The sequence below is a fragment of the Strigops habroptila genome, chromosome 5 (assembly GCF_004027225.2).
Source record: "Strigops habroptila isolate Jane chromosome 5, bStrHab1.2.pri, whole genome shotgun sequence".
NCBI classification, from domain to species: Eukaryota; Metazoa; Chordata; class Aves; order Psittaciformes; family Psittacidae; genus Strigops; species Strigops habroptila.
In genome coordinates, this window is record NC_044281.2 from 29451562 (window position 1) to 29474339 (window position 22778).

Genomic DNA, 22778 nt, shown 5'->3' on the forward strand with positions numbered 1-22778 from the left:
TTCTGGCTTTCCAGGTAAGGCTCGATTGCGCCCTCACTATTACCCTGAAAGTGCTGACCCTGACATGCTGGTTCTCGCTCCGAAAGCCTCCGGGGTAGGAGGAAACGCGGCTGAAGATACAGGCCGGCGGCGCAGTCCGCTGCCCAGCTCCCGCAGCCCGGGGCGGGGCGCGGAGCAGGCCGGCTCTACGCGCCTCTTCCGCAGGGCGGGGAGCGCGGCCATCTCGACCGCAAAACTAGCCTAAAATAAAACAAGTTGACAGCGCTACTGAGGGGGAGCGCCTTCCCCACGCTAAGCCGCCGGAGGCGGCTGCGGGGACCGCCCTAGGGGAAAGGGCGGTGGTAACACCAGGGGCCGCTGTTCCCGCGGCTGGGGCGGGGCGGGAGCCGCTGCCGGTCGCAGCTCCGCCCAGCCTCAGGGGTCCTCGCGGGGTGCCGGCGCTCCCCCGCCAGCTCAGGGGACGCCTCGCCTGTGGGGATCGTGGCAGGAGAAGCCACTCGGAGGCCTGCAGGACCCTGTGGGGCTGGAGGGAGAGCGGTGCTTCCTGCGCGTCCCCTTTGTGTGGAGCACGGCTGCGTGTGGGGAGCAGGCGTGGCCGGAGGGACGAGCGCGCATTTCCGCGCTCCTCGGCCGCTGGCGGGAGCGCGGCAGCGGTGGGGCGGCTCGGCTCCGCGGAGAGGCACCCCCGGCGCTGGTGGCCGGCCGCGCTGACGCGGGGAAGGTCCAGGAGCGTTGCCACGCCGCGTCAATGGACTAGCCGAGGCAGAGGAGGGACCCCCGGTTACGCCGACCGCCGCCTCGCCCCCGGCCCAACTTGGCGAAACTTGGCGAGCGAGCAGGCTGCTGCCCCTGGTGAGTTCCTGCCCGCCCCGCCGCCGGCCCGGCGTCCTCCTCAGCCGTCTGACCCGGGGGCCGCGCCGCGCCCCGGCTGCACGGAATGCCTCTTTTTGCCCTTCGTTTTTTGAGCACCGGCATTTTGATCTCCCTTGGAGCATGGCTCTGTACTGCAACATGCTCTGGGAGCTAGCAGCCATTGAACCGGGCGGGGAGCAAGCGCTGCCCGGCTGCCCTCCCTCGGGGCGGGCAGCGGCCCTCCGACTTCGTAAGTTTCCCTAAAACGCGGGGCTGTGGCGAGCCTGTGCCATTGTCCTTGTCCGTTAAAGGAAGCCGGAGAGGCCGGGCGAGGCTGCCTCCGGGAGTACACGCGAAGTTCAGTGAGGTGCCACATGGGAGAAAAACAATTTTTTTTTTTTTTTTTTTTTTTTTTCCCCCTTTAAAGCCTTTCGGGGTGCTGCAGCCGCAGGGCGGCCTTTGGCTGCTCCTTGCTCCGCCGTCCCACCGGCTGCTGCCAGCCCCTGCCCTCAGTCCAGGCATTGCGGTTAGAAGAAGCAACTGCTCTGTGTTTGCGAGAATTGAGGCCTGTAACTTTTATTTACTATTATTTTAATTTTAATGGCGCGCAGGCTGTGTTAGCGAGGAATCTCTCTGACACGCTTTCTGCTTCCTGCCGAAAGAGGCCTGGCCGCTGAGCGCGGCGTCACCTGAGGTGGGGTGAGGCCAGGCCGGGCCTGTCTCGGCTCCTGGGGGTTCCCAGGAATGGTGTTTGGGTAATTAACACATCACCAGTTCCTCTTTGGTCATTTACGTTCTACCTGGTTGTCTTTAGTTTCAGGTGAATGTTTTATTTCTGGTCTGCGACTGCTACAGAGAGTTGCTGAGAAGCTACTGCCTACAGACCCAATGAGAAGAGTTTGAGTGAAATGTATTATGTGCAGTTCATGTGGAGAAAGTGTTGGTGTGGCTTGGTTTTTTTTTTTTCTTGTTCCCTTTGTAAACCTTTTTTATAAGGAAGAGAATGGCCCTTGTGCATTTCCAGGGAGAGGGTTTAGGCTAAGCTGGAAAATGCTTGGAATAACGGAGGACCTATGATGTTATACCTGCCTAACTTCGCTACTGTGTTTTTCTCTGTGTGTGTGTGTGTGTGTGGAACAAACCACGATTTTACACTTTCAGATTATCTGCATAAGGCTGTTAAGCATACATCTGACTTTACTTCGCATACTCCGTGTAGACTTTGTGGTTTCATTTTGAGCCTTTATGTATTAAAAAAAAAACCCAACAAAACCCCCCCAAACAACAACAAAAAAACAACAAACAAAAAAACCCAAAACAAAAACCAAAAAAACCACATCCCACCATGCTGTAAAAATAAGTTACTTGTGTTGGTTTTCCCTTCCTTGTGGGTCCTCAAAGGTGTGGTGGTGGTGGAAGGAAGGATGTTTTAGGATAACTGTCAGGATAAGATTTTTCCAGTACTGCCTTTCTCTCTTTTTTGTTATACGGAGTTAAAGCTTGTGACCTAGAGCTCTGGAATAAAATGGAAGGAAACCAGCTCCTAGAGAATGGAATTACAGTGTATATCTTGTTCAGAAATGCTCAGTGGGGTGCTGATTCCTTTCTGGCTATCTCCAGCAGTGAGTTAAGCATCAGTACTCGCATGTTATTAGAACTTCCTGAGCCACTTTATGCTTACAATAAATGTGTGAAACTTTAAATGCTTGGATGTGGATAACTGAGGCGCTGCTACTATCTGCTTGACAGAGGAATTGTGTGGGGAGAGGTCAGGAAGGAACTTAAGTCTGGTCGTTGGTGTGAAGTAGGAATGAGCTGTGGAGGGAAACTCCTTTGCAGCTTTTGAGTGTTTTTGTTATATTTTTAAACACACACAGGACATCTCTGTTGGTGGAATAGTGTTCTTTAGCCTCTGGCTAATGATGTGGGAAGAAAGTACTTTTAGGCTATGATGTATGTTTTTTAGCTCTGTTCTTTTGGGGTGGATTGGGACAAACATAGTGATATGACCTGTCCTTTAGAGATGGCCGTTTCCCTGTTTAAAGCCTCTTTCTTCCTCTTTTCCCTGTCCCCTTGCACAGAGGATGGGGGGTGGCAGAAAAGAAAGGAAAAAAAAACCCCAAGAAAAAAATTTTTTGTTAGGAACAGTGGCTGTGCAAGAGCCTTGAGTTAGGTAACATACCTGGCAGGACTGAGATGGGGTGTGTTCTGGGCTTACATTTTTGTACCTTTGAGCCTTGTAATACTTAATGAAAGGAGTATAAAAAGCCCTTGCTCTGGAGCCCTAAAACGCTATCTAATTGGGGCACTTCCAAAAAAACCCACAAGTAAAAGCATTCTTGATTCACATAAGGCAGAAATATCTCCTTTGTCTGAGCCCTATAATGCTATCTAATTGGGGCAAACTTCAGCTGAGAAGGACCTGGGAGTATTGGTAGGCGATAAGTGGAGTATGAGCCGGCAGTGTGGCCTTGCAGCCAGTAGGACCAGCAGTATCTTGGGGTGCATCGGGAGGAATGCGGCCAGCAGTTCAAGGGAGATGCTATGATCAAGCAGGTGGTTTTCCCAGGACAAGGCTCATCCTCTGCACTCTGGGTGTGCTGACGCCTGCAACATCCCCAAATGTGGGAAACTCGACTGCATAATTCCGTTTTTTTTGGTGGTGGTGTGTGGTTTTTTTTGTGTGGTGGTTTTTTTTTGTTTTGTTTTTTTGTTTTTTTGTTTTTTTTAAACCCTGGTGAGGCCACATCTGGAGTACTGTGTCCAGTTCTGAGCCTTCCAGTACAAGAAAGAAAAGGAGCTACTGGAGAGGGTCCAGCAGAGGGCCGCAAGCATGATCAGGATTGTGGAGCATCTCTCTTACTAAAAGAGATTGGTGGAGCTGGGCCTGTTTAGAGAAGAGAAGACTGAGAGGGGATCTCATTAATGCATATCAATATCTCAAAGGTGGGTGCCAGGAGGATGGTGCCAGACTCTTCAGTGGTGCCCAGTGACAGGACAAGGAGCAGTGGCCATAAACTAAACCACAGAAAGTTTCACCTAAACATGAGGAAGAACTTCTTTACATTGAGGGTGGCAGAGCACTGGAACAGGCTGCCCAGGAGGGATGTGAAGTTTCCCTCTCTGGAGACATTCAAAACCTGCCTGGATGTGTCCCTATGTAACCTGCTCTAGGTGACCCTGCCTTGGCAGGAGGGGTTGGTCTAGATGATCTCCAAAGGTCCCTTCCAACCTGTGTGATTCTCTTTGGTATTGAAGATGTAACTTTTTGCTCTTAGGTGCAGCAAGGAGGTTGTTGACATGGTGTGTTATGAATTTGGTCATGTCCAGATGCAAATGCGTTAGATAATCTGTATGAAGAAATTTAAGTTGTAGGCTAACTTCTAATGAATAACTGAGGAATATATCCCTTATAGATTGTTTTTGTCTTGAGGCTGACATCTGATTTTCTTAAAGGGTAGTTATATGTAGCTTATGAAACTATAGCGTGTGGCTACCAGTCAGCCGTTACCTGTAAATGGATGTTTGGGGAGAGTGGGGTGGGGTGGTGGAAGATGGAGGTGGTGTGTGTTTTTGCTGACTAACTCCTACAATTAATTCTCATAGTCTTCTATCAAGATTCCCGCTGTGTTTTACGTGTGGCACAGTTCAGTCACTGCTTAGTACAAATAAATTAAACTCTTGTTCTAATCTTACTGTGTTAGGTTAGAAATCTCATTGAGGTGTGTGTGTGGGGGAAGCGGAATTCACAGACCTATTGTGGAAACTGTTCCTACAGATCCTCCCTTTATGTCATTCTTCTGCTTTAACAAAAAAAAAAAATTCCACTTGGGTAGCATATGGTAAAGTATGTGGGTTTCAGCCACCAGACAAAGGAGACATTTATGCCTCATGTGAATCAAGAATATTTTTACTTGTGGGCTCTTTGTGCCATGCTGCCTTGCACTATGGCTTCCTGGGTCAAAACTTCCTGTGTCTGGTAGAACGGACTTCTGTACTTTGGCATCTGTGGTGTGTTTCCAAGGTTCACAGGCTGCAATTCACAAAATCTGTGAACAGGCTATGGTTCTCATGTTGCTTTATGCTGAAGTACCTCAGATAAATGAAACCCTTAAACAAGAATTACTTCAGAGAATTTTGCAGGCTATTGCTGAGGGGGAGTTGAGAAATGGTCCTTCTCCAGGTGATGTCTGATTATATGTCCAAAGGACAGTCTTATGTCTTCCTTGCTAGTATTGCAGAGTCCTAAAATCTATGGCTTTTCTAGAGCTGTAGCCTTGGTAGCTTGTGTGAGGATAGCACAGCTTGGGCAGGAACAGAATCCTTCTCCTTGACCCTTTGGCTCTTGCTCAGCCAAAAGCATCTCTTAAAGGAAAGCTTAACAGCAATGTTAAGAGATGATCAGGGTAAAGCTCTTCAAGGTTAAATATATGTAGGTTTTAAAGTTTAGTAGTTTAGGTTCCCCCAAAAAGTCTGAGATCTGATTTTAATCTAGCAATCAAATAAGTAGGGGCAGGGGAATGAAACATTCAGGTTCAGATGACTTCATTTTGAAACAGCCACAATTTAATTACTTAAATGTAGTTGAACATCTTGTATTTGATTTTTTTGCATTGTAAAACAGCTTCTCTTTATTCTGGATGGCTGAACAAAACTTGTTTTCAATATGGTTGGTGAGCTGTAAAATCATTGTTGGGTAAATTCTTTTATTTTAGGTGTATCACAGGTGAGGTTTTAACCTGCAGAAAATGGTGATCTTCAAATACTGACAAGATAAGGGATTGCAATGTTTGCAGTTGAAACTGCTGACTTCAATGGTGAGGCTTTTGCTGACCACCTTTACCAATCTGACCTAAATCCTGTAATTGAAGCCTTTAGAGAGAGAAGTATTTTTCTGCTTGATTATTCACACTTGAATTCTGTTATCACTTATGCAGAAAACTTTTAGCGAATGAAAATAAAATATGCCGACCACAGGAAGAACTGTATCCAAATCCAGGGCTCTTTGCAGGATTGAAAAGTGAGTTTATTTTCGTTTCTGGTTCAAAGTGTGCCTCAGCCCATTTGGAGGAGGAGACCACCATTTGTTTTGCTTTGGTGTTTCCTGTCTCTTCCTTTTTGGGAGCAAAGCAATAGTGTTTTATCTCTTTCCTTGTAGTACAGCTCATACATGATACGTGTAAGTGAAAGAATTTCTGTTCTTAACTGGAGTGCCTGCTTACATGTTTCTTCTGAGAGCTGTTTTCTGCGTCTTTGTCTTTAGAAGTATGTGCAGAAGCTGAAAATCTTCAGGCTGTCTTCATTCTTGATCTGAACCTGAACGTGAAAGGCAAGGGTGTAATAAACGTAGGGCTTTGCTTCCTCTTGATCTTTGTTGAATGTTGTCCTGGTACTAAAAAAGAGCTTCTCTCTGTTGCACTCCCTACATATACAGTCTAGAGAGCAGCTATTCATAACAAATTGATAAAGGTCTTCCATGTGAAGACCTGTGCTGAAGCCCCCTGATGTAGTTGGGGCTCTTCCTTTGGCTCTAATAGGCTCAGGCACTTGCTGAGCTTGTGTGTGCATATGAGCTTTTGGCTTTTTTGTGATTTGTTTCGCTTTGGCTTGTGTAGTGTACAAACCCAGATTTGTTCATGTGGCCCGACAGCCCTTCCCAGAAGTCTTTTTTTTCCTGTTGTCAAGGTTTTTGCTTCCTGCTCAAAGACTAAATAATTGATACTTGAGTCTCTCTGAAAGGTGTTTTATTTAAATAATTGATGGACTTAGAGGTAACAAGGCAGCTTCCAATTGCTGCAGTCACAGCTACAGGAAACAGGATGAAGCACAATATTCAGGAGTCACAGAATGCTGTGAATTTTAATATTTAAAAAAGAGCATGATTTTTTTCTGCTTGGCAAGAGCTGTCTAGTCTTTGCTTCGGGGCATAACATCAGTGCTGAAACGTGTACACTGGCATTTAGAAACTCCTGGAATAGAAAACAAAGGGAATAGCCTCAAGTGACTTTTATCTGAAGGAAGACACCTGAGATATTGGACTGGACTATAGTCTTTATGCAGCAGCAGCCTTCTGACTGCTGGGATATAGAGCTGATTCTCTTGATGTGCATTTCTTTCCCTTCAATTTGTTATTAAATGGTGCTCAGGGAAGTACTTAATGTTGAGTGGAATATGAATACAGTAGTGTAGCTAAATATAATAACGGGTACAAAACAGCAGAGATTTCTATCCTGCCTTGAGCATTAAGTTACTTCAGTTTGTCTGCATGGCAAGCCTGTGGAGGAGGAAGGTTCATCGAAAAAGTTGGTTGACTTGAAACTAATGGATAGGCAATTAGGGAGATGACTCTCAGACGACAAGAAGAGGGCTTTCTTTGCAAAGCATATTGCATGCTGAGGTGGCAAAGAGTATTTTGGCAAAATGGTCATAGCAGTGGTCTGCTGCTGCAAAGAAGAAGGGAATTTAACTGAAAGATTTTGTCCATGAGGGACAAGTGAGAAGGGAAGGTGGTGTTCAGCTCTGTTCTTTTTTCTGAGCTGCGCAGCTTGTGTAACCAGTCAGCCTGTTAAGATGGCAGTTTCCTGTGTTCTCACTTCCCCCCCCCCCCCCCGGAGGTATTTGGGTGGTCCATCAAGAAGAACCAAAAGAGTCCTGATGAGGATAAGCAAAGAGAGTAAGTCAAATCTGCTCTTTTAATATAAGCAGGTGTTTCAGAAGGTAACTTCTATCTCTGGAGCCATGTGCTGTTGCAGGATTGCTTCTTGCAGTAACGAACCAGTGCTGGTAGTACTAGGCCCCCTGTCCCTTCGAAGCATTAAAAAAAAAAAATGTATACAGGGGAAAAAAAATAGCATTTTGCTTTCTCATTCTGTGAAAATACTATGATTGATATTGACTGGGACATCATTCCGGTTGTATGGGGAAGTGGAAAGAAATGTCTTGCAAGCTGATGGTCAAAATGATGAGGTAGGTGGGGAATGGTGCTTATCCGTAAGGGTACTATTAATGTTCTTAATCCCTGTGAACAGTTTCACTGAAGCTGGGACTTGGAATGGTTGGATCTGAGTCCCAATGCCAGGGAGGGCAACCTAACACAAGTAAAACTTCGGGCTATGTTTGTATTTTAGGTCCTGAAATGGCATGCTTGTCTTTCTGTCTGAGGTTACATTTTAAGCCTCTTTGTCTAGTAGAACTCCATTTTTATGGAATTTAATGATATGCTAGTTAAATGCCACCTGCTGTCTCCTCTTTTGTAGTGGTAGCAGCAGCAAAAGCAATGTTTCTTATTAGTAGTGTGTGCATTTTACAATTAGTGCCTCTGTCTTTTGCCAGGATCCTAATTTGCACGGGGAGGGAGGCAGGCAGAACAGTGGTGGAGGCATTCGAGTGCATGTATCCAGAGAATGTGCTTGCACTGGCGGCCAGCGTATTGCTGTAACACAGACTTACACTGATGCAAATGGAGTCTTGGACTTTTCTCAGATTAGTAGGGTTCTGCTGTTGTCTTTAGTGTCTCCTTTTTTCCCCCTCTCTTCCCCAGACCCATCAGACTTACTTGGATAACTGTATGACTACTGGGTACTGAAATAAAAATTTCCATTTGGAGCTAGAGGCTGAGATGAAGTTAGAAAACCCAAGTGTTCATTCCTTCCCTTGTGTTCTCTCAGCTGCAGGCTTAGAAAAACAGGAGAGTGATGTTTAAATAAGTTTTCTTTACTATGTCTTATAATAGTAAGATTCCAAAATGTTGTCTGTGAAGCTAGATGGGTTGGAAAGGTCAGTAACTAAAGCTGAACCACGGCATGAGGAAACAAAACTGTCTACTTACAGGAATGTATATTGCAAAACTCAGCTTATGTGACTGGTCACATCTAGGAAAGTCCTTTCCAGTCATTGCTTGTGCTGCCAGAAAGTACAATTTTCTTTGTTTTAACAAAGGTTAAGTGCTTTTTTGCTATAAATGAACTGCGAGCATTAGAACCTAGTTAAAAGGTGAGGTTTTGGAAGGCAAAAAGACTTGTTTTCTGTATTTGGTCAAAACTGTATGGAAATCAACATCTAACTGTGGCAAGATCAAGCTCAGGTGTTAATTCTGAATGTTCACACTCTCTAGCCTGACAAATTTTGCAGGTATTGTTTCTATAAGAATGTGCAATATATCCTTTAGTCTTTCTCCAGACTCTGCTGTTTCTCTGAAACCAGCCAAGTGGTTCATTCTGTGTGTACAGTCCCTTTACTGGGGCTGTTGAAGAAAAAAATGTTTTAGTTCTGACTTAACTCAGTTTTACTCCAACTCGTGGGATTTTTTACTCCATCTTGTATGGCATCAGGTGGAGTAATTCCTTCTTTTAATGATTTTTCTGCTGCTGTTGTGTCAGTCCAGATGCACTGATCTAGAGTCACCTGTGAGTAATGTATCTTAAGCAACCTGTGTGGGTAACATGCATGAAGGCTGTTTAGGTGATATCTGGTTTTATTATATACAAATTAATCTACTTCATGTCAAGTGGATCAGTATGAGTTGTATAACACCTACCAAATTTTAGTATGATCTGAAAATTCCTCTTGTGCACGTACAAGCCATTTTAGTCTGAAAAAAGCAGAAATTCTTTGTCCGCACGTCTTGGAATCCTACTTTGGTATGTCAAGTCACATGATATTCTGATAGAATATTCTATAGCTTTAAGTAGTTCTAGAGAAAACTACCAAAATGTACCCTCCTTAGTTTTTTCTGCATGGTCTCTGCGTTTCTGAAAACTATTTGCATTTGTTGGGTAGCAAAGAAACTTCCTAGCTGGGCTTGAAGAGAGGCAGGGGATGTGTCTGGACCAAGGAGGGACTCTCAATCTGCTTGCTGGTGGAAGCCAATCCTGGCATTGGGCGACCTCTGGAAGGCAAATCAAAGTCTCTCTGGGATAGCTGTTCATAGTCTCATGGGCTGGAGGTGTCTGTTGTGTGTCCTTGATCTGTTTGTGTGTGTGTGGTTTTAGCTTCAGGGGAAAAAAGTTTGAGACAAGGCTTGAAATATTTGTGTTGAGATTTCAGAAAACAAGTTCCTCCAGTAAGACACTGATTGTAGTACTCCATAATTGTCCTGGAAAATAATTGATATTTCACTTGCAATAAAGAGCTTACTCTAGCTTTTATTGAGTGGGATTCTCAAAGCTGACAGGTATTTGCTTCTGCTCCTTTTTTCTGTGGGGTTATTCCTTTTACACCCAGGTGCAGGCTGTCTTCTAAAAGAAAATGTGGTGAAGGTCTTCAGTTCTGTATTCCATGGTGCTTGGCTTCAGACATTGCTGGGTAGGCTTGGTTTCTGCATGCTGTCGGTGAATGTCCAGGCCAGCATAGTCCTTGAAGCCTTTTTCTTAGTTGTGAGGTGTTTGAAAATGCTCTATGCTTGCTTTTCTGTTGCAAGCCTTTCACTGGCATTTTATGCAAGGAAGACATTTACCTCAAGGTGAGTGTAGGGTTGAAGTATGGGACTGTTTCTTGTCTGTCTTAAGCAGTACTTGTGTGGTCAGCTCTCTGGAATGCAAGGGCAGTGGAGTGCTTTGTCTTCCCTGCTCCAGCTCTCGATTCAACAGCTTATCATCTGTTCTTTTTTTCCTACGCCTGGCATTTCTGCAGAGGTGGTTTAGTTATGATACTCTGAAAAGCTTTAGTTCTCTGAAGTATTTGAGCAACAGTTGCAGTTGAACCTTATCTCTACTGAATGTACAAAAACACAAAAACCAAACTGCAGAGCAGACCACATTTTTAATGTTCGTGAGAAGAAGACCTCTTATGGGGTACTGATTTGGTAAAGCAATAAAGTGTGGAAAAGACAGATTACAACTGCCTATTGTATTTAGCAGTCTGTAGACATTGAGGTTTTCCAGGTAACCACTTGTGACATCTTGCTAGCTGGGTGGATGAGCGATCCACAGGGTATGTGTTTACACTTCTGTGTATGTCCAAGCAGCTGTCTAAGTAAAATGGTTTTGAAGGAGTGAGAAAGCAGATGAATGTCAACTTGCTGATGCAGATCTTTGTAGGCTAACTGTATAGCTAGTTTCCTTTTTGGGTGTCCCTCCCTATTACCACATCAGGGTGCTTAAAGAAGATAAGGTTATTAAGCAACAAATACTTGGGGGGAGTTTAGAGTCAGCGGAAGTTTCTGACCTGACTTCGAACATACCTCTGAATGGCATATGGTGGTGCATGTTACTGTAGTTACTTTCTCAACAGAACAAGAGAGATCTAGAAAGAATTCTTTATTTTTAAAACATTTCACTGCCTAATTCTTCTCATTCTCTCTTATGTGCAGACGCTGTGCTATAGAAAATGCACTATTACCGATATTCTAATGCAGAAGTCAGCTGTTGGTACAAATACCTGCTCTTCAGCTACAACATTGTCTTCTGGGTGAGTACAAAATGTAGAGACTGAAATAGCTTAGGCATGCCCTCAGTTTTATTAACATACTTCCTCTGTTCAAGAGCCTGAAATATTTACCTTAAAGGAAACTGGTATATCGTATGTCCTGGATGTTTTGGAATTGAGAAAGACTATCCCATGCAATCTTTCCCTTCCTTGCTCTTTCCTCCTATCTTACCTTCTGAGTGAAGATAAAGGAGAGAGGCAGATAAAAAGATAAAATGGTGTTGTTTTTTTTTGTTTGTGTTGTTTGTTTTTTAGGAGAAAGTAAATATTTTCTTAAAGGATTTGTCAAAAGAAAATAGTATAGTCTCTACTGTTGCTGACAAGGCCTCTGTCTTTTGAATGATCGAGGCTATTAAACGCTGGTTGTGTTTGGGCAAAGGTTAAAGCTACCTTACTTAAGTGGTACATGGAGTTGCTTCCCTGTTAAGAGAAGTCTCTTCTAATATCTCCTTTCAGATCATCTTTGATCTCTGTGTTTGGGTGGTGTAGCTTAAATACACTACACGGAAGAGAAGAAGGGAACCGCCCCAGAGATGTGTCAACTTGCTGGCATTGCAACATAGTCAAGATTTTAAATGTCATGTTCTGTGTGCAGCAAAACTGTCTGATACACTCTTGAAATACTTAGCTAGGGACTAGCCTGCCTATAATGCTTGTTTAGAATTGTGGATGTGAAAAGGGTGAAAAAACAGGTGTGTGGTTTTAGACATGTATGATGGTCAAGATCACTGAAGCACCTAACTATCTTGAAAAGAAGGCTATTATTCAAAGGTTAGTGCATAGTGTTGCATTAGAAATAGTCAACATGCCTGTTAAGGAAAGGTAAGGATGTGGTTTGCATAAACTTGATGATTCTTTTCAGAACTTGCAGGTCAAATGTTAAGAGTTTACACCTGAAGTCATGGAAACTGCAGGCATGGAAGGGCATGGGTAGTCATGGCGAAATGTAGTGATTTGCCTGGTGCTGGCATCTTAGATTAATGTTCTGATTCAGAGTTGAAATATTTCCTAGTATGGATAGCCTGTTTTAAAGATGTTCAGATTTTTTCAAAGCTGAAAGGATCAGATGGAATGAAAGTATGGTATGTGGTTGAAGCAACTTGTTGAAATTAAGAGTAAAAATTGATCCTGATCCTGACTTGTCTGAGATCAGTAGACATGCTAGAGAATACTCTATTTAATATTCTATTAGTTTACTGTGATTCCTTAAATCATGTCAACTTTTTATTGCCTAGAGTTTAAGATATACAGAAGTACTACCCAAATCTGTATTTAACTTCAGTAAAAAACGGGATTTAGTGTCTGAACGTAAATTACAGACTGCAGAATCTTGTTTGTACTTGTCAGCAATGACGTATTTGCTTGATTTACCCACGTAAACTTCTGGTAAACTAGGTTGGCGATTCTGCACATTTTGTCTGCTTTGGCAGTATTTAAGGTAGAAAATAAGTTGTTTTTGAAAGCTGCTTGTATTATGGACAAAAATCTGAATTAATTTAGAATCACAGAAAAGACTAGTTTTGTTCCAAGTGGAAGGCCAGATTAGATGAGGCTTTGAGCAACTGCTCTAGTAGGTGTCCATGCTTATGGCAGGGGAGTTGGAATTAGATGATCTTTAAGGTTCCTTTCAACTCTCACCATTTTGTGATTCTGTGAACTTCTGGATGTCATCTTGCCCAATTTTCTGTTGAAAGCAGAACATGTAGGTTAGGAAATAACTGCTCAAAGAGAGAGCTGGGAGTTTTGTGAGCTGCTTACTCATTGATTTTCTGCTGTCCTTAGCCTAATAAAAATGCTGGAAGGCCAGGTAATACTGGGACAGCTGTGTTTGGTATGGTGGTTGAAAACGACAGAACTTTTTGTTACTGCACCACCTCTTGTTTACTAGTGCAGTGTCTAAACATGGTATTGTAGCATTAAGCCACAGGGGCATTTATCCTTGTGTGGGTAACAGGGCAGGAAAGATGTGTGTGGTTTGAGTAGAGACTTTTTTCCAGGAAGGGCTGATTTGCCACAGTGTTGCCATAGTGCAGATGTTTGTTCATGATGACTTTCCCACTAGCAATTGAGGATTCTCATCATGGCCTTTTTTCAAAAAGTGTGTGCTCAAGGGCTACCAGCTCTGTAGTTACTTTTCTTCTGTATGGTACAACTCCTATGTAACTGTAGTGAAGTGAGGTGCAGTGAGCAGTGATATTCATCAAGCTGCTCTGGTTTTCAGAGAAATCACTTTGGGTACATGCTCTTCAGCGGGTAGTGTGGGGTATGTGAGAAATTGATCAGCTGTTCTATTCATGAATGTATTAGAACTGTTTTGGACCTCTGCTTGCTTTCTAGTGAGAGTCTTGTGAAGTGGGGTCTGTTACTGGTTTTGATGGGTAAACAACCTCTGAAAAGCTGATGTTTGTTTGGTTTTTTTTTTGTTTGGTTTTTTGGGTTTTTTTATGTTTTTGGTGTTTTTTTTTTTTCCTGGAAGGCATTTGCCTCTGCTTTTTCACAGGAATTAATTTTGTGTCTATTTATTTTTATTCCCTGCAGAGTCATTATATTTTACTTTTTTCAAACTTATTTTTTTTACTGTATTCTCTTGAAATTCTGACGATCCACAGATTTTTTTCTATTCCTTAAGGAATCATTTTTAAAGAGATGCAGAAAAATAGAGGAGAATTTGAAATACAGTTTGTGCATTTCAGCTGATATGTTGGCTGGAGGAATTGCTTTTCTGAACAGGTACTATTTGTCTTGGTACCTTGCTCAACAAATGGTCTGAGGCTTTGTTGTGGTTTAAACCCAGCCAGCAACCAAGTACCATGCAGTTGCTGGCTCACCCCCCATTCTCCTTCCTCCACTAAAATATCGGTGTGTTATCAGCATTATTCTCAGACTAAAGCCAAACCACAACATTGTGCCAGCTACTAGGAAGAAAATTAACTCTACCCCAGCCAAAACCAGGACAGGCTTCTGAGAAGTTATCAGGCTGACCTAGTAAACTGTGTGCAGCTACAGCTCTTTCAGTAAGAGTTCGGTACCTTCAGTTGTAGAACAAGCTATGTAAATGTTGAGTGGGAGGGTAGGCGCTCCTATAGGCAATGCACGAATCGTTGAGCTTAACAAGTGATTCAGGAGCCTATGACATCCTGCTAGCTGGGATGGCTAGTGTAATCATCTCTTTAGTTGGACAAATCCATCATGTGTAGAACAAAGTAAATTTTCTGTGTGCCTTAAGAACTGGAGGACTACAAAACCAGGAGGGAAATGTAACCATGACTCAAAAAAAGCAGCATTTAAGGACGGAATATTGGTCTTGAGTCACTTTTCTTGGCTTGCAAGACGGGTACCTGTGGGAGCTTGTTTTGTGAGTGTTAGTGAGTGTGGCTATTATAAAATGGGTATGAGGGATAGTGTTTAGATAGGTGTGCAGACAGCCTCTTGCCCATTTAAGCTGTTACTGGAGATATGATGGTAGCTCACCTTTGTCTCAACTCATGACACAGTTTAGTCATGAACTAGGTAATTTGCATGTAAGTAAAGTTGCAGTTGTTCATCTGTCATACTTGCTAAAGATGCATGTTGACTTCCCCATTGTAGCTCTAAAGATAGTGATTATAAATTTTAAAGTGAATAGTTTACAGAATATTTTTAGTGGTTGGTTGGTTACTTCAGTTTGTATCATTTTTCAAATACAGTTCACATGGACTGGGGTTGCACAAAATATTGAAATAGGAGGACAAATATGACTTCTAATAATAAGCTCACAGTTTAACCAGCCTTTGGAAATCTGTAAATATTTCTTTTTCTTAAGGTGTTTTTTTTTTTTTTTTATTTTCCACGTGGGCAGCTTGGCAATAGAAGGTTCAGTTCTGGCAGCTTTGAGTTAGTTTTATACAACTGGCTTGCAAAATCACTGTTCTGTTCTTCATGCTTGGCTTTCCCTTGTAAGAAAGGCAATGGAGGTCATAGGAAGGCTCTTATCTTCCTAGGCATGATTTTAATGTGGGATTGCTTTATTCTCATCTTGCCTTTTAAGCATGCAAATAAGATTTAACTTCTCGAAGTACACTTGTTTTAATGAGTAGTGATGAGGCAGTATTGCAACCATTAAGACAGCCCTGCAGGGAGTGCTCAGAAGTTTCAGTGAAATTACCCTATTACAGCAAGACTGGACCTCTTGTTGAGTTTTTAAAGCTTCCCCCCTTCCCGAATAGCTTCATTTGTCATTATGAAATTAAAAGGCCACGGTAATAAGAGGTGAAGAGCTTGGTTCTAGCACCTTTCTGTTCCAAGTCATTTAGCAGTTGAGTGAGTCCTGTGAAAGGCGCAGTGGAGGGAGGAGACAGGGGTGGACAACTGACCCTAGGGGGAGTGCAGGGATGCTCTGTCTTGGGGTGCAGCACTGCTCTTATGCCTTCCAGCCTGGGAATTCTTGGGAAGGCCTAGGGAATAAAAGGCAGTGCCTCAATCATCTGCCTTTGGTGCTTGCTGCTTTGCCTCCAGTCAAAGGATTTTTTTTTTTTTTTTTTTTTTTTTGGGTAGCCCAAGAATGGCACCTTGGCCAGGATATGGCTATTTCAGTGAAGCATTGCACGTGTACTCTGCCAAAGCCTTTTAGGTTGCATATGAGCTCACTGTCTCTCAAATGAATTGAAAGGAGAGCATAAAATAGCTTTTAGCTGCTGTCATCTTGATATATCTTCTGATGCTGTGTAGGTTTGTGTAGGTCTTAAGGGCTTTTGGAGGAAAAAAAATTTTTTTTTTCACTCATGCTATAGAAACTGTGGCATTTTTGCTCTGAACATGAAGGGCAAAAATTCTCTTAAGTCTGGAAAAGAATACAAAGTTTGTTTCTGAAAAGTAAGAGAAGACCCAGGCTAGCATAAGATTTTCTTGGCTTTTGCAGTGTATGTTGTTTTTCAGGAACATCTAAAACAGCAAGGCTTTGCAGGAAGAGGAAAGAATCCACCACCATGTGGTTTCCTGACCTTGAGAAGAAAAGTCTGGGAAGAGACAAGGGTAGGAAGGAAGGAAGGCTGTAGGCTGCCGATTGCTCCAGCATGGGTGGAGCTACAGTGTAAAATAGGATTGTCCAGGGGGTGGAACAAGTGCTCTCTATAAGAGTAACATTTTGTGCTTACAAAAATTGAGTGCAATAGGAATGCATTCGCATTGCTTCTAATAAGACCATGAGGCAGGCTGTCACAAAGTCAGTTTGTGTGCAAGGGTTGTCTTGCAAGAGCTATGTTTAGCTGCAGTCTAGATTTGAGAAACAGATCTGTTTTCTCAGTTAGTAGAGTGATTCTTAATAGTATAGTCAAAGGAATTCACAATGTGGTTGGGAACGGATAATGCTTAAGCGGTCCTTGTACATGGTGTCTGTGAGTTGGTGTCAGTATTGTACATCTGAGCAGAGGCTACAGCTCGATGTAGTGTCGTTAATGTGGATTTTTCAGTTCTAAAGCGGGAAATGACCAAATGCTGCTTAGTTTCCTGTTCAAAGGGGTATAGTTGAGCTGCTTTGTATATGTTTCTATCTAATCTTTTATGCAATATGTGGTTTAAATGACTCTATGGCATAGAAGTGAATTGGGTAGTCCAGTTCTTGCTCACTTCATCCAGATTCTGGTGAAAGGCAAATTCCAAAACGCTTCTCTCGAAATAGGTCTGGCTTGCTCTCTTTCACCCTGGGAACACTTGTGGTTAGCATTGCTGCTTCTCAGCTGCCTGTACTCCCATTCATGTGGCCAGTTAGTTCAGTGAGCTGATTGATGAAGGTTAAAACTTTTCTTTCAGTTCAGGCTGGATCAGTTCCCTTGTCTGCCTCATAGCAGTTACTGGAATGCCTCTCTGTAAGAGTGGTAAAGAGAGGCTATTTTCCTAGTGCTAATTTTCTGTAGAACTCTCTATTGGGCATGCTCAATCACACTAACTTCTAAGGTAGTTTTATCACCATTGTGTGTTTTACAATAGTTTCCAATGAGATACTTTATGGTATCTTGCATTTGGCATTTCAAGCAAAGAAATCTCATTCAGTTAAATAACTACCATCTTCCTTGCAAATTGGTTGTCTTGGTAATTGTGCCTGTAAAGCTGATAGCTTTGTTTCTTCTGCGAGTACGTCATATGTCACTGTTTTCTTTTTTTTTTCTAAAGAAACGTATGTGGTTTGGCTGCTTCTGTTGAAAATTATGAATCACTTAGGTGAATTAAGTTATAGATTTATCCATGTTGATTCTATAAGACTAAGTTGATTTTTCTGTTGATAAACTGCTTTACTTATAAGTAGTATGCATAGGTGCCCATGGAAATAACTTTGCAAAAATAGTGCAGCTTTGTGAAACTGAACATTTAATAAAGCATGAGTTTGTGTTCAGAGGTGAGAATGAAGCATGCTAGTGAAAAATCTACTTCATCTATTGCAGTTTAGGACAGTAATGAATATAATGAAAGGCAACCAGTCTGAAAAGGACACCTTATTTGTATATTCAATAGTGCATTATTAGTGTTACACTAACATTAGTTTGTATACAAAGTGTAGAAGTCTTCCCAATTTTTCCCCTCATTTCTTAAGAAAAAGTTCCCAAAGATCCAGCTGTGTCTACTGTGTAATTTACCTTGATTACTGCAAATTACACCAACTGTCTTCAGCTTTCTCTCAGCATTTCTGGAGCATTTGGAATGAGAAGGGGTGAAGGATGCGTTGATTGCATTCACTGTATATAACTTAACCATGTGCAAGTTTTGAGTATAGATTTTTTTTTGTTGTTGTTGTTTTTTGTGGTTTTTTTTTTTTTTTTTAACTATTGCTTCTTCATCTGAAAATCACTGGGTTAAGATTTGGGGGTAATCTGGGTCAATATTCTGTTTATATACATGTGGTTTTTTAATATTTTAAAAGTTGTGCTTTGATCCAAATCATTACTTTAAGTGTTTTTAGCTTATTTAGAGTCTGAGATGAGCAGTTACTATGCTGTTGCTTAGTAAGTAGTATCTGGAATTTTAACTTATTTAGCACTGCTTTGCCGCTTTGTAACTTCGTGCATCTATTAGTAGTGGATTTGATTGGTTAATCTGTGTGATTAAGCCCTAAAATATGGCATATAATACTTCAATCACAGATGGAAGTGTCTAAGATAATTTGAGTAATTTTTACTGAATGACATGAATGGCACAGCCCTTTTAGGCTTCCCCCCCACCCCCACTTCCCCCAGCAGAGTAAACCCAGAACAACTTAATTTGCCCTGATTGCAGTTTAGGGTCAGTAGGCAGTGAACCCAGCAGTACTTAAAATCTGCACATATTTTCTTGTGTGACTGTGAGACAGTTGCCTCTGCTGTGGGGAATTGCCTGTGATGCTTATTTACTTCATGGAAGAGAGGAAAGGGCCCCCTTTTCAAGGCATTTTTTCAGTTGTTGGAATTTACTTGTCAATGTGTGGGTGGGGTGGGAGAAGCAACCTCAGTCCTTTATATAGCATCATTTAGGTTGGAAAAGACCTGTAAGTCCAACCAGTTAACCTAACACTGCCAATTCCACCACTAAGCCGTGTCCCTAAGTGCCACGTCTGCACGTCTTTTAAATACCCCTGGGGATGGTAACTCCACCACTTCCTGGGCAGCCTGTTCAATACTTGACAACTCTTTTGGTGAAGAAATTTTTTGTAATACTCTATCTAAACCTCCCCTGGAACAACTTGAGGCTGTTTGCTCTCATCCTATAGTTTGTTACTTGGGAGAAGAGACCAGCCACTTCCTTATCCATCCTCCTTTCTGGTGGTTGTAGAGAGCAGTAAGGTCTCCCCTCAGCCTCTTTTTCTCCAGACTAAACAAAGCCTAGTTCCTTCAGCTGTTCCTCGTAGAACTTGTTCTCTAGACCCTTCACCAGCTTTGTTGTTCTTTGGACACATTCCAGCACTTCAGTGCCTTTTAAGGTTACATGGACATAATGATACGGTATGTTGCTTGCTCTATTGTGTACCTGCAATTGGTAGCCACATAGTTTCTGCATCTTGGGCTGGGACAAAGTGACCTTCTTAAAACAATAAGGAACTCATTCACGGCACAACCACATCTTGGTTGTGTTTGAAGGATCAAAGGAGAACATCCAGGATTTGTGGCACCAAAAGGATGAGTTATTTGACAGCTTGGTGAAATGACCATTCAATTACCTAACTTGGCAAAACAGCTAACTTTTAAGGTGTCCTAAAGTGAACTGCCTTCGTTATAATATTAAAGATCACAACCACAGGTCAAAAAGACCTTGGCCCAGGTGACGACCCTTCTCCTGAGCATGCGTAGTAGCTAGAGAGGACAACACAGCAAATATTAATTATATGTAAATTACAACCAATCATTGTAACTGGGTGTGTACTGCCTTGTAACTTTTGTGTATAAATATAATGAAGAAAGCTGGCATCGGAGTGCTTGATTTGCGGAACAGTCCACCGAGCACCCAGGCCTGAATAAACAGTCTCCCTCCTGAGCTCGTGGAATTGGTTTACTGCATGCAGGGCACAAATCCGCTTTTCAGACAACAATAGCAGAGTAGAACGCCATTTTAAATAATGAGGGGGAGCTGCCTTCAGTTTGCAGAGAGGTCATTTTAGTTTGAGTATTGAAATGGTGTTCATTATTGAAATGCCTGAGAGTCGAGAAAGGAAATAAAAGACCAGAACAAGGATCTCATGCTTCATTTAGATGAATTTAATTCATAAATATTTATTATACAAACATTTGGTGTAGGGTTTGTACATTGTCAGTTAGATTTTTTTGCTTATTAAAAGTAAGTGGATGGACCATTATTTCAGTATAATTCAAAAGGGCTTTAAACAAACCATATCTAATTAGAGAAGAGGCTAATATAATGAGCCTTGATAAGGTTTGAGGAGTCAAGCATGGCTACTGCCTGGGGGTGGCACTGTAAAATGACTGGGAAATAACCTCAAAATGCATTAAATATTCTGAAATCTTCTGTTCAGGCAAAAGGTTTAGAGCAAGTCACTGGGACAAGGACAATTCCTCCTTGTATGCTACTGTGTGAAATTGTTAGTTTAGTCCTGTGTGCTTCTTGAGTAATCATGAATAATCAAATTGAAATACTTTTTAAAAGTACTTTCTATAACGCAAGAATGCTATGGAATAAATTACTGTTGTCTGAGATTACAGACAATATTTGTTTTACTTTAACAACAGTGCTAGTGCCTAAGTGTTTTGAGAATGTGTTGATTAGTATATCTAATTATTTTTTTCTCTTTGTTTTAGCTAGCTGGGGTGGCCTTCCTTGCAGCTGGTCTGTGGGCATGGAGTGAAAAGGTAAGGGTAGAAATGACTGGTCTTACTTTGGTTGGTGGCTGCCCTCTCCTACCCCTGCTGCAGTAAAACTTCTTCTGCAGGAAGCAGCAAAGGTTAAATGTAACATCTGAGCTCAGGACCATGTTTGAATGATCTAAACTGAGTTTAATTGGAGTTTCATTCTTGATTGGGTGTTAAGCTGTGGCCTGTGATGTTTAGACCTTTTTTGTAAACTTTTAAGAGCAGGATGCTTGGGAGAATTTAATTTCTACGATTAGTCCTTACGAACTGGTTCTCTTTTGAAAGCATGCTTTCTAAAATACAGTTCTCTACCCACCTCTTTTTGTTACAAACAAGAAGCATTTGGGAGAAATGTAAAAGATACCTCGTTTTGATTAAAAAAAACCCCAACTAAACAAAAAACAAACAAAAAAACCCCCCACAACCACACCCCCCCCCCCAAAAAAAAAAAAACCCAACCAAAAAAAAAACAACCACCCAACAAAAAAACCGAACACAAACATGCATCTTTGGGACTATCATTCTGAAGTATTCCAGTCTTCAGGCCATCTGTTGTCTTCCACTTGGAACTTCCCATGGTGTTGCTTAAGTTACTGTGTCTCTAAGTAGAGGATCAAACCTGGGGAACATGAATCTAACTGAATAAGGTGCTTGTATTTGTCAGAGGTTTCTTTTAGTGAACAGCTTCCTCAGAGGAAGTCTGTGAGCATGTACCTACAGAGATCTGTTACAAGAGATGGTATAGGTATGGAAATGAATGGTTCTCTCCCTTGTTATGAGTGTAAAAGCATGGTTTTAATATGACTGTAAGCAGTAGGAAAAAGTGACAATTACTAGCAGATTTACTGATCTGCATCTTAATTCGCAGTGGAAGGCAGGTGCCCTCACTGTTGTACTGCTGGGTAGGAAGAGTTTAATTACCATTGTGGTGTAACATTTCCTTAATCAGAGTGCTCATACACAGCAGCTACCCACATACAACAGAGAGATTCTGGGATTTCACATACAGAAAGGTTCCGCTTTTTGGAAGTGAAAGAGTTTTATGATGATCTTAATACTGAGGTATGTATTCTCCTCTCCCCACTCCCTATGTGTGTGCAGGCATTCTCACAACTAAGTAAGCGATGTCACTGATACATAGTAAGCAGCCTGTCTCCACTCAAATGCATTTACCTTTTAGTCTGTTCTTCTAAAAGGATTTTCTTTCCAATCCTTTAGGGAGAGTGTTAATCTTGTCTTGAATTTGTATTTTTTCAAGTTCAGACATTATCTTCTGTTCTGTAAAGAAGCACGTAGGGTATGGATGGTTGGGAATGACTAGTGCACAGCTACTCCTATTTGCCAAATGGACTTTATGGTACAGTGAAGTTGCTAAAAGACAAGGACAGACTCTTTCTGTCTTTATTGCTTAAATTTTGCCTGAACTATTTTTGTTCTCTCTTCTAACTTGCAAATAAGTGCTTCAAAGCTTTTCCTGTGGTTTTGAACTTCTGAATGGCTTGTGAAATCTGTACATTATTCATATCTGTTGTTCTTTGTGATGTGGACAGTCTTTCATACTAGTTGCCATTCTTCAGCCATAGTGTCTGTATGGATCTGTTTGTTTACAGATAAACATCTTGGTGAGCAATAGATAGGAAGTAAGAGAAAAACATTCCAGAAGCTATGCTGCAGCAGTAAACTGAATGATAAATTACAGGTGGTGGAAAAGTTTTGAACACCCTATCTCTTAATGCAACCTGAAGTACATTGGGTCCCTTTAACTTCTCTGTTTTTTCTTTTTCCATGAGGACTGTGTTATAATGAGTTATTATAATGTTATAATGTTGTGACAATCAACATCCAGTTTACAGAACTTCATTATAAGAAATCAGCTCTGTCCTTGGCAAATGTATTTTGTGGTTTCCATACTAATGTATCTCAAAACAGTAACTGTTTTGGCATCTGTTAATGGGCTGTATTAGAGATGTTTTATTTAAAGACAACCCATGTTTGCCCTCTGTTGCCAACACACTTCAGTTGAGATGGTGGCATAATGCTTACAAATAATTCACTGTTCCAAGTGACTGAAAGGAAGACTTAAAGGCTGAGTTTTATTCTTGGATTTTTTGACAGTGACTTCAGGTATCAGACTTCATTCCTGTATACTTGTAGGAAATCGAAGTGCTGTTTTAAAGGGCAGTCTGGGTCTCAAAG

At 41.9% G+C, this 22778-nt stretch overlaps 1 protein-coding gene and 1 pseudogene across 4 annotated transcripts in view; both read left to right on the top strand.

Annotated features, from left to right (window-relative positions):
- Positions 1-371: 371 nt before the first annotated feature.
- Positions 372-22778, top strand: part of TSPAN14 (tetraspanin 14) — a 35672-nt gene continuing 13265 nt past the window's right edge. Inside the window, exons 1-3 of one of the 4 annotated variants that reach the window (XM_030485676.1) lie at positions 372-852; positions 11162-11259; positions 20532-20582. In XM_030485676.1, the coding sequence (XP_030341536.1) occupies positions 11179-11259; positions 20532-20582 (132 nt within the window). In that variant the 5' untranslated portion in view covers positions 372-852; positions 11162-11178. The other 3 variants (XM_030485677.1, XM_030485678.1, XM_030485679.1) reach the window with 3 other exon arrangements.
- On the top strand, positions 3384-3492 carry LOC115609165 (annotated as a pseudogene).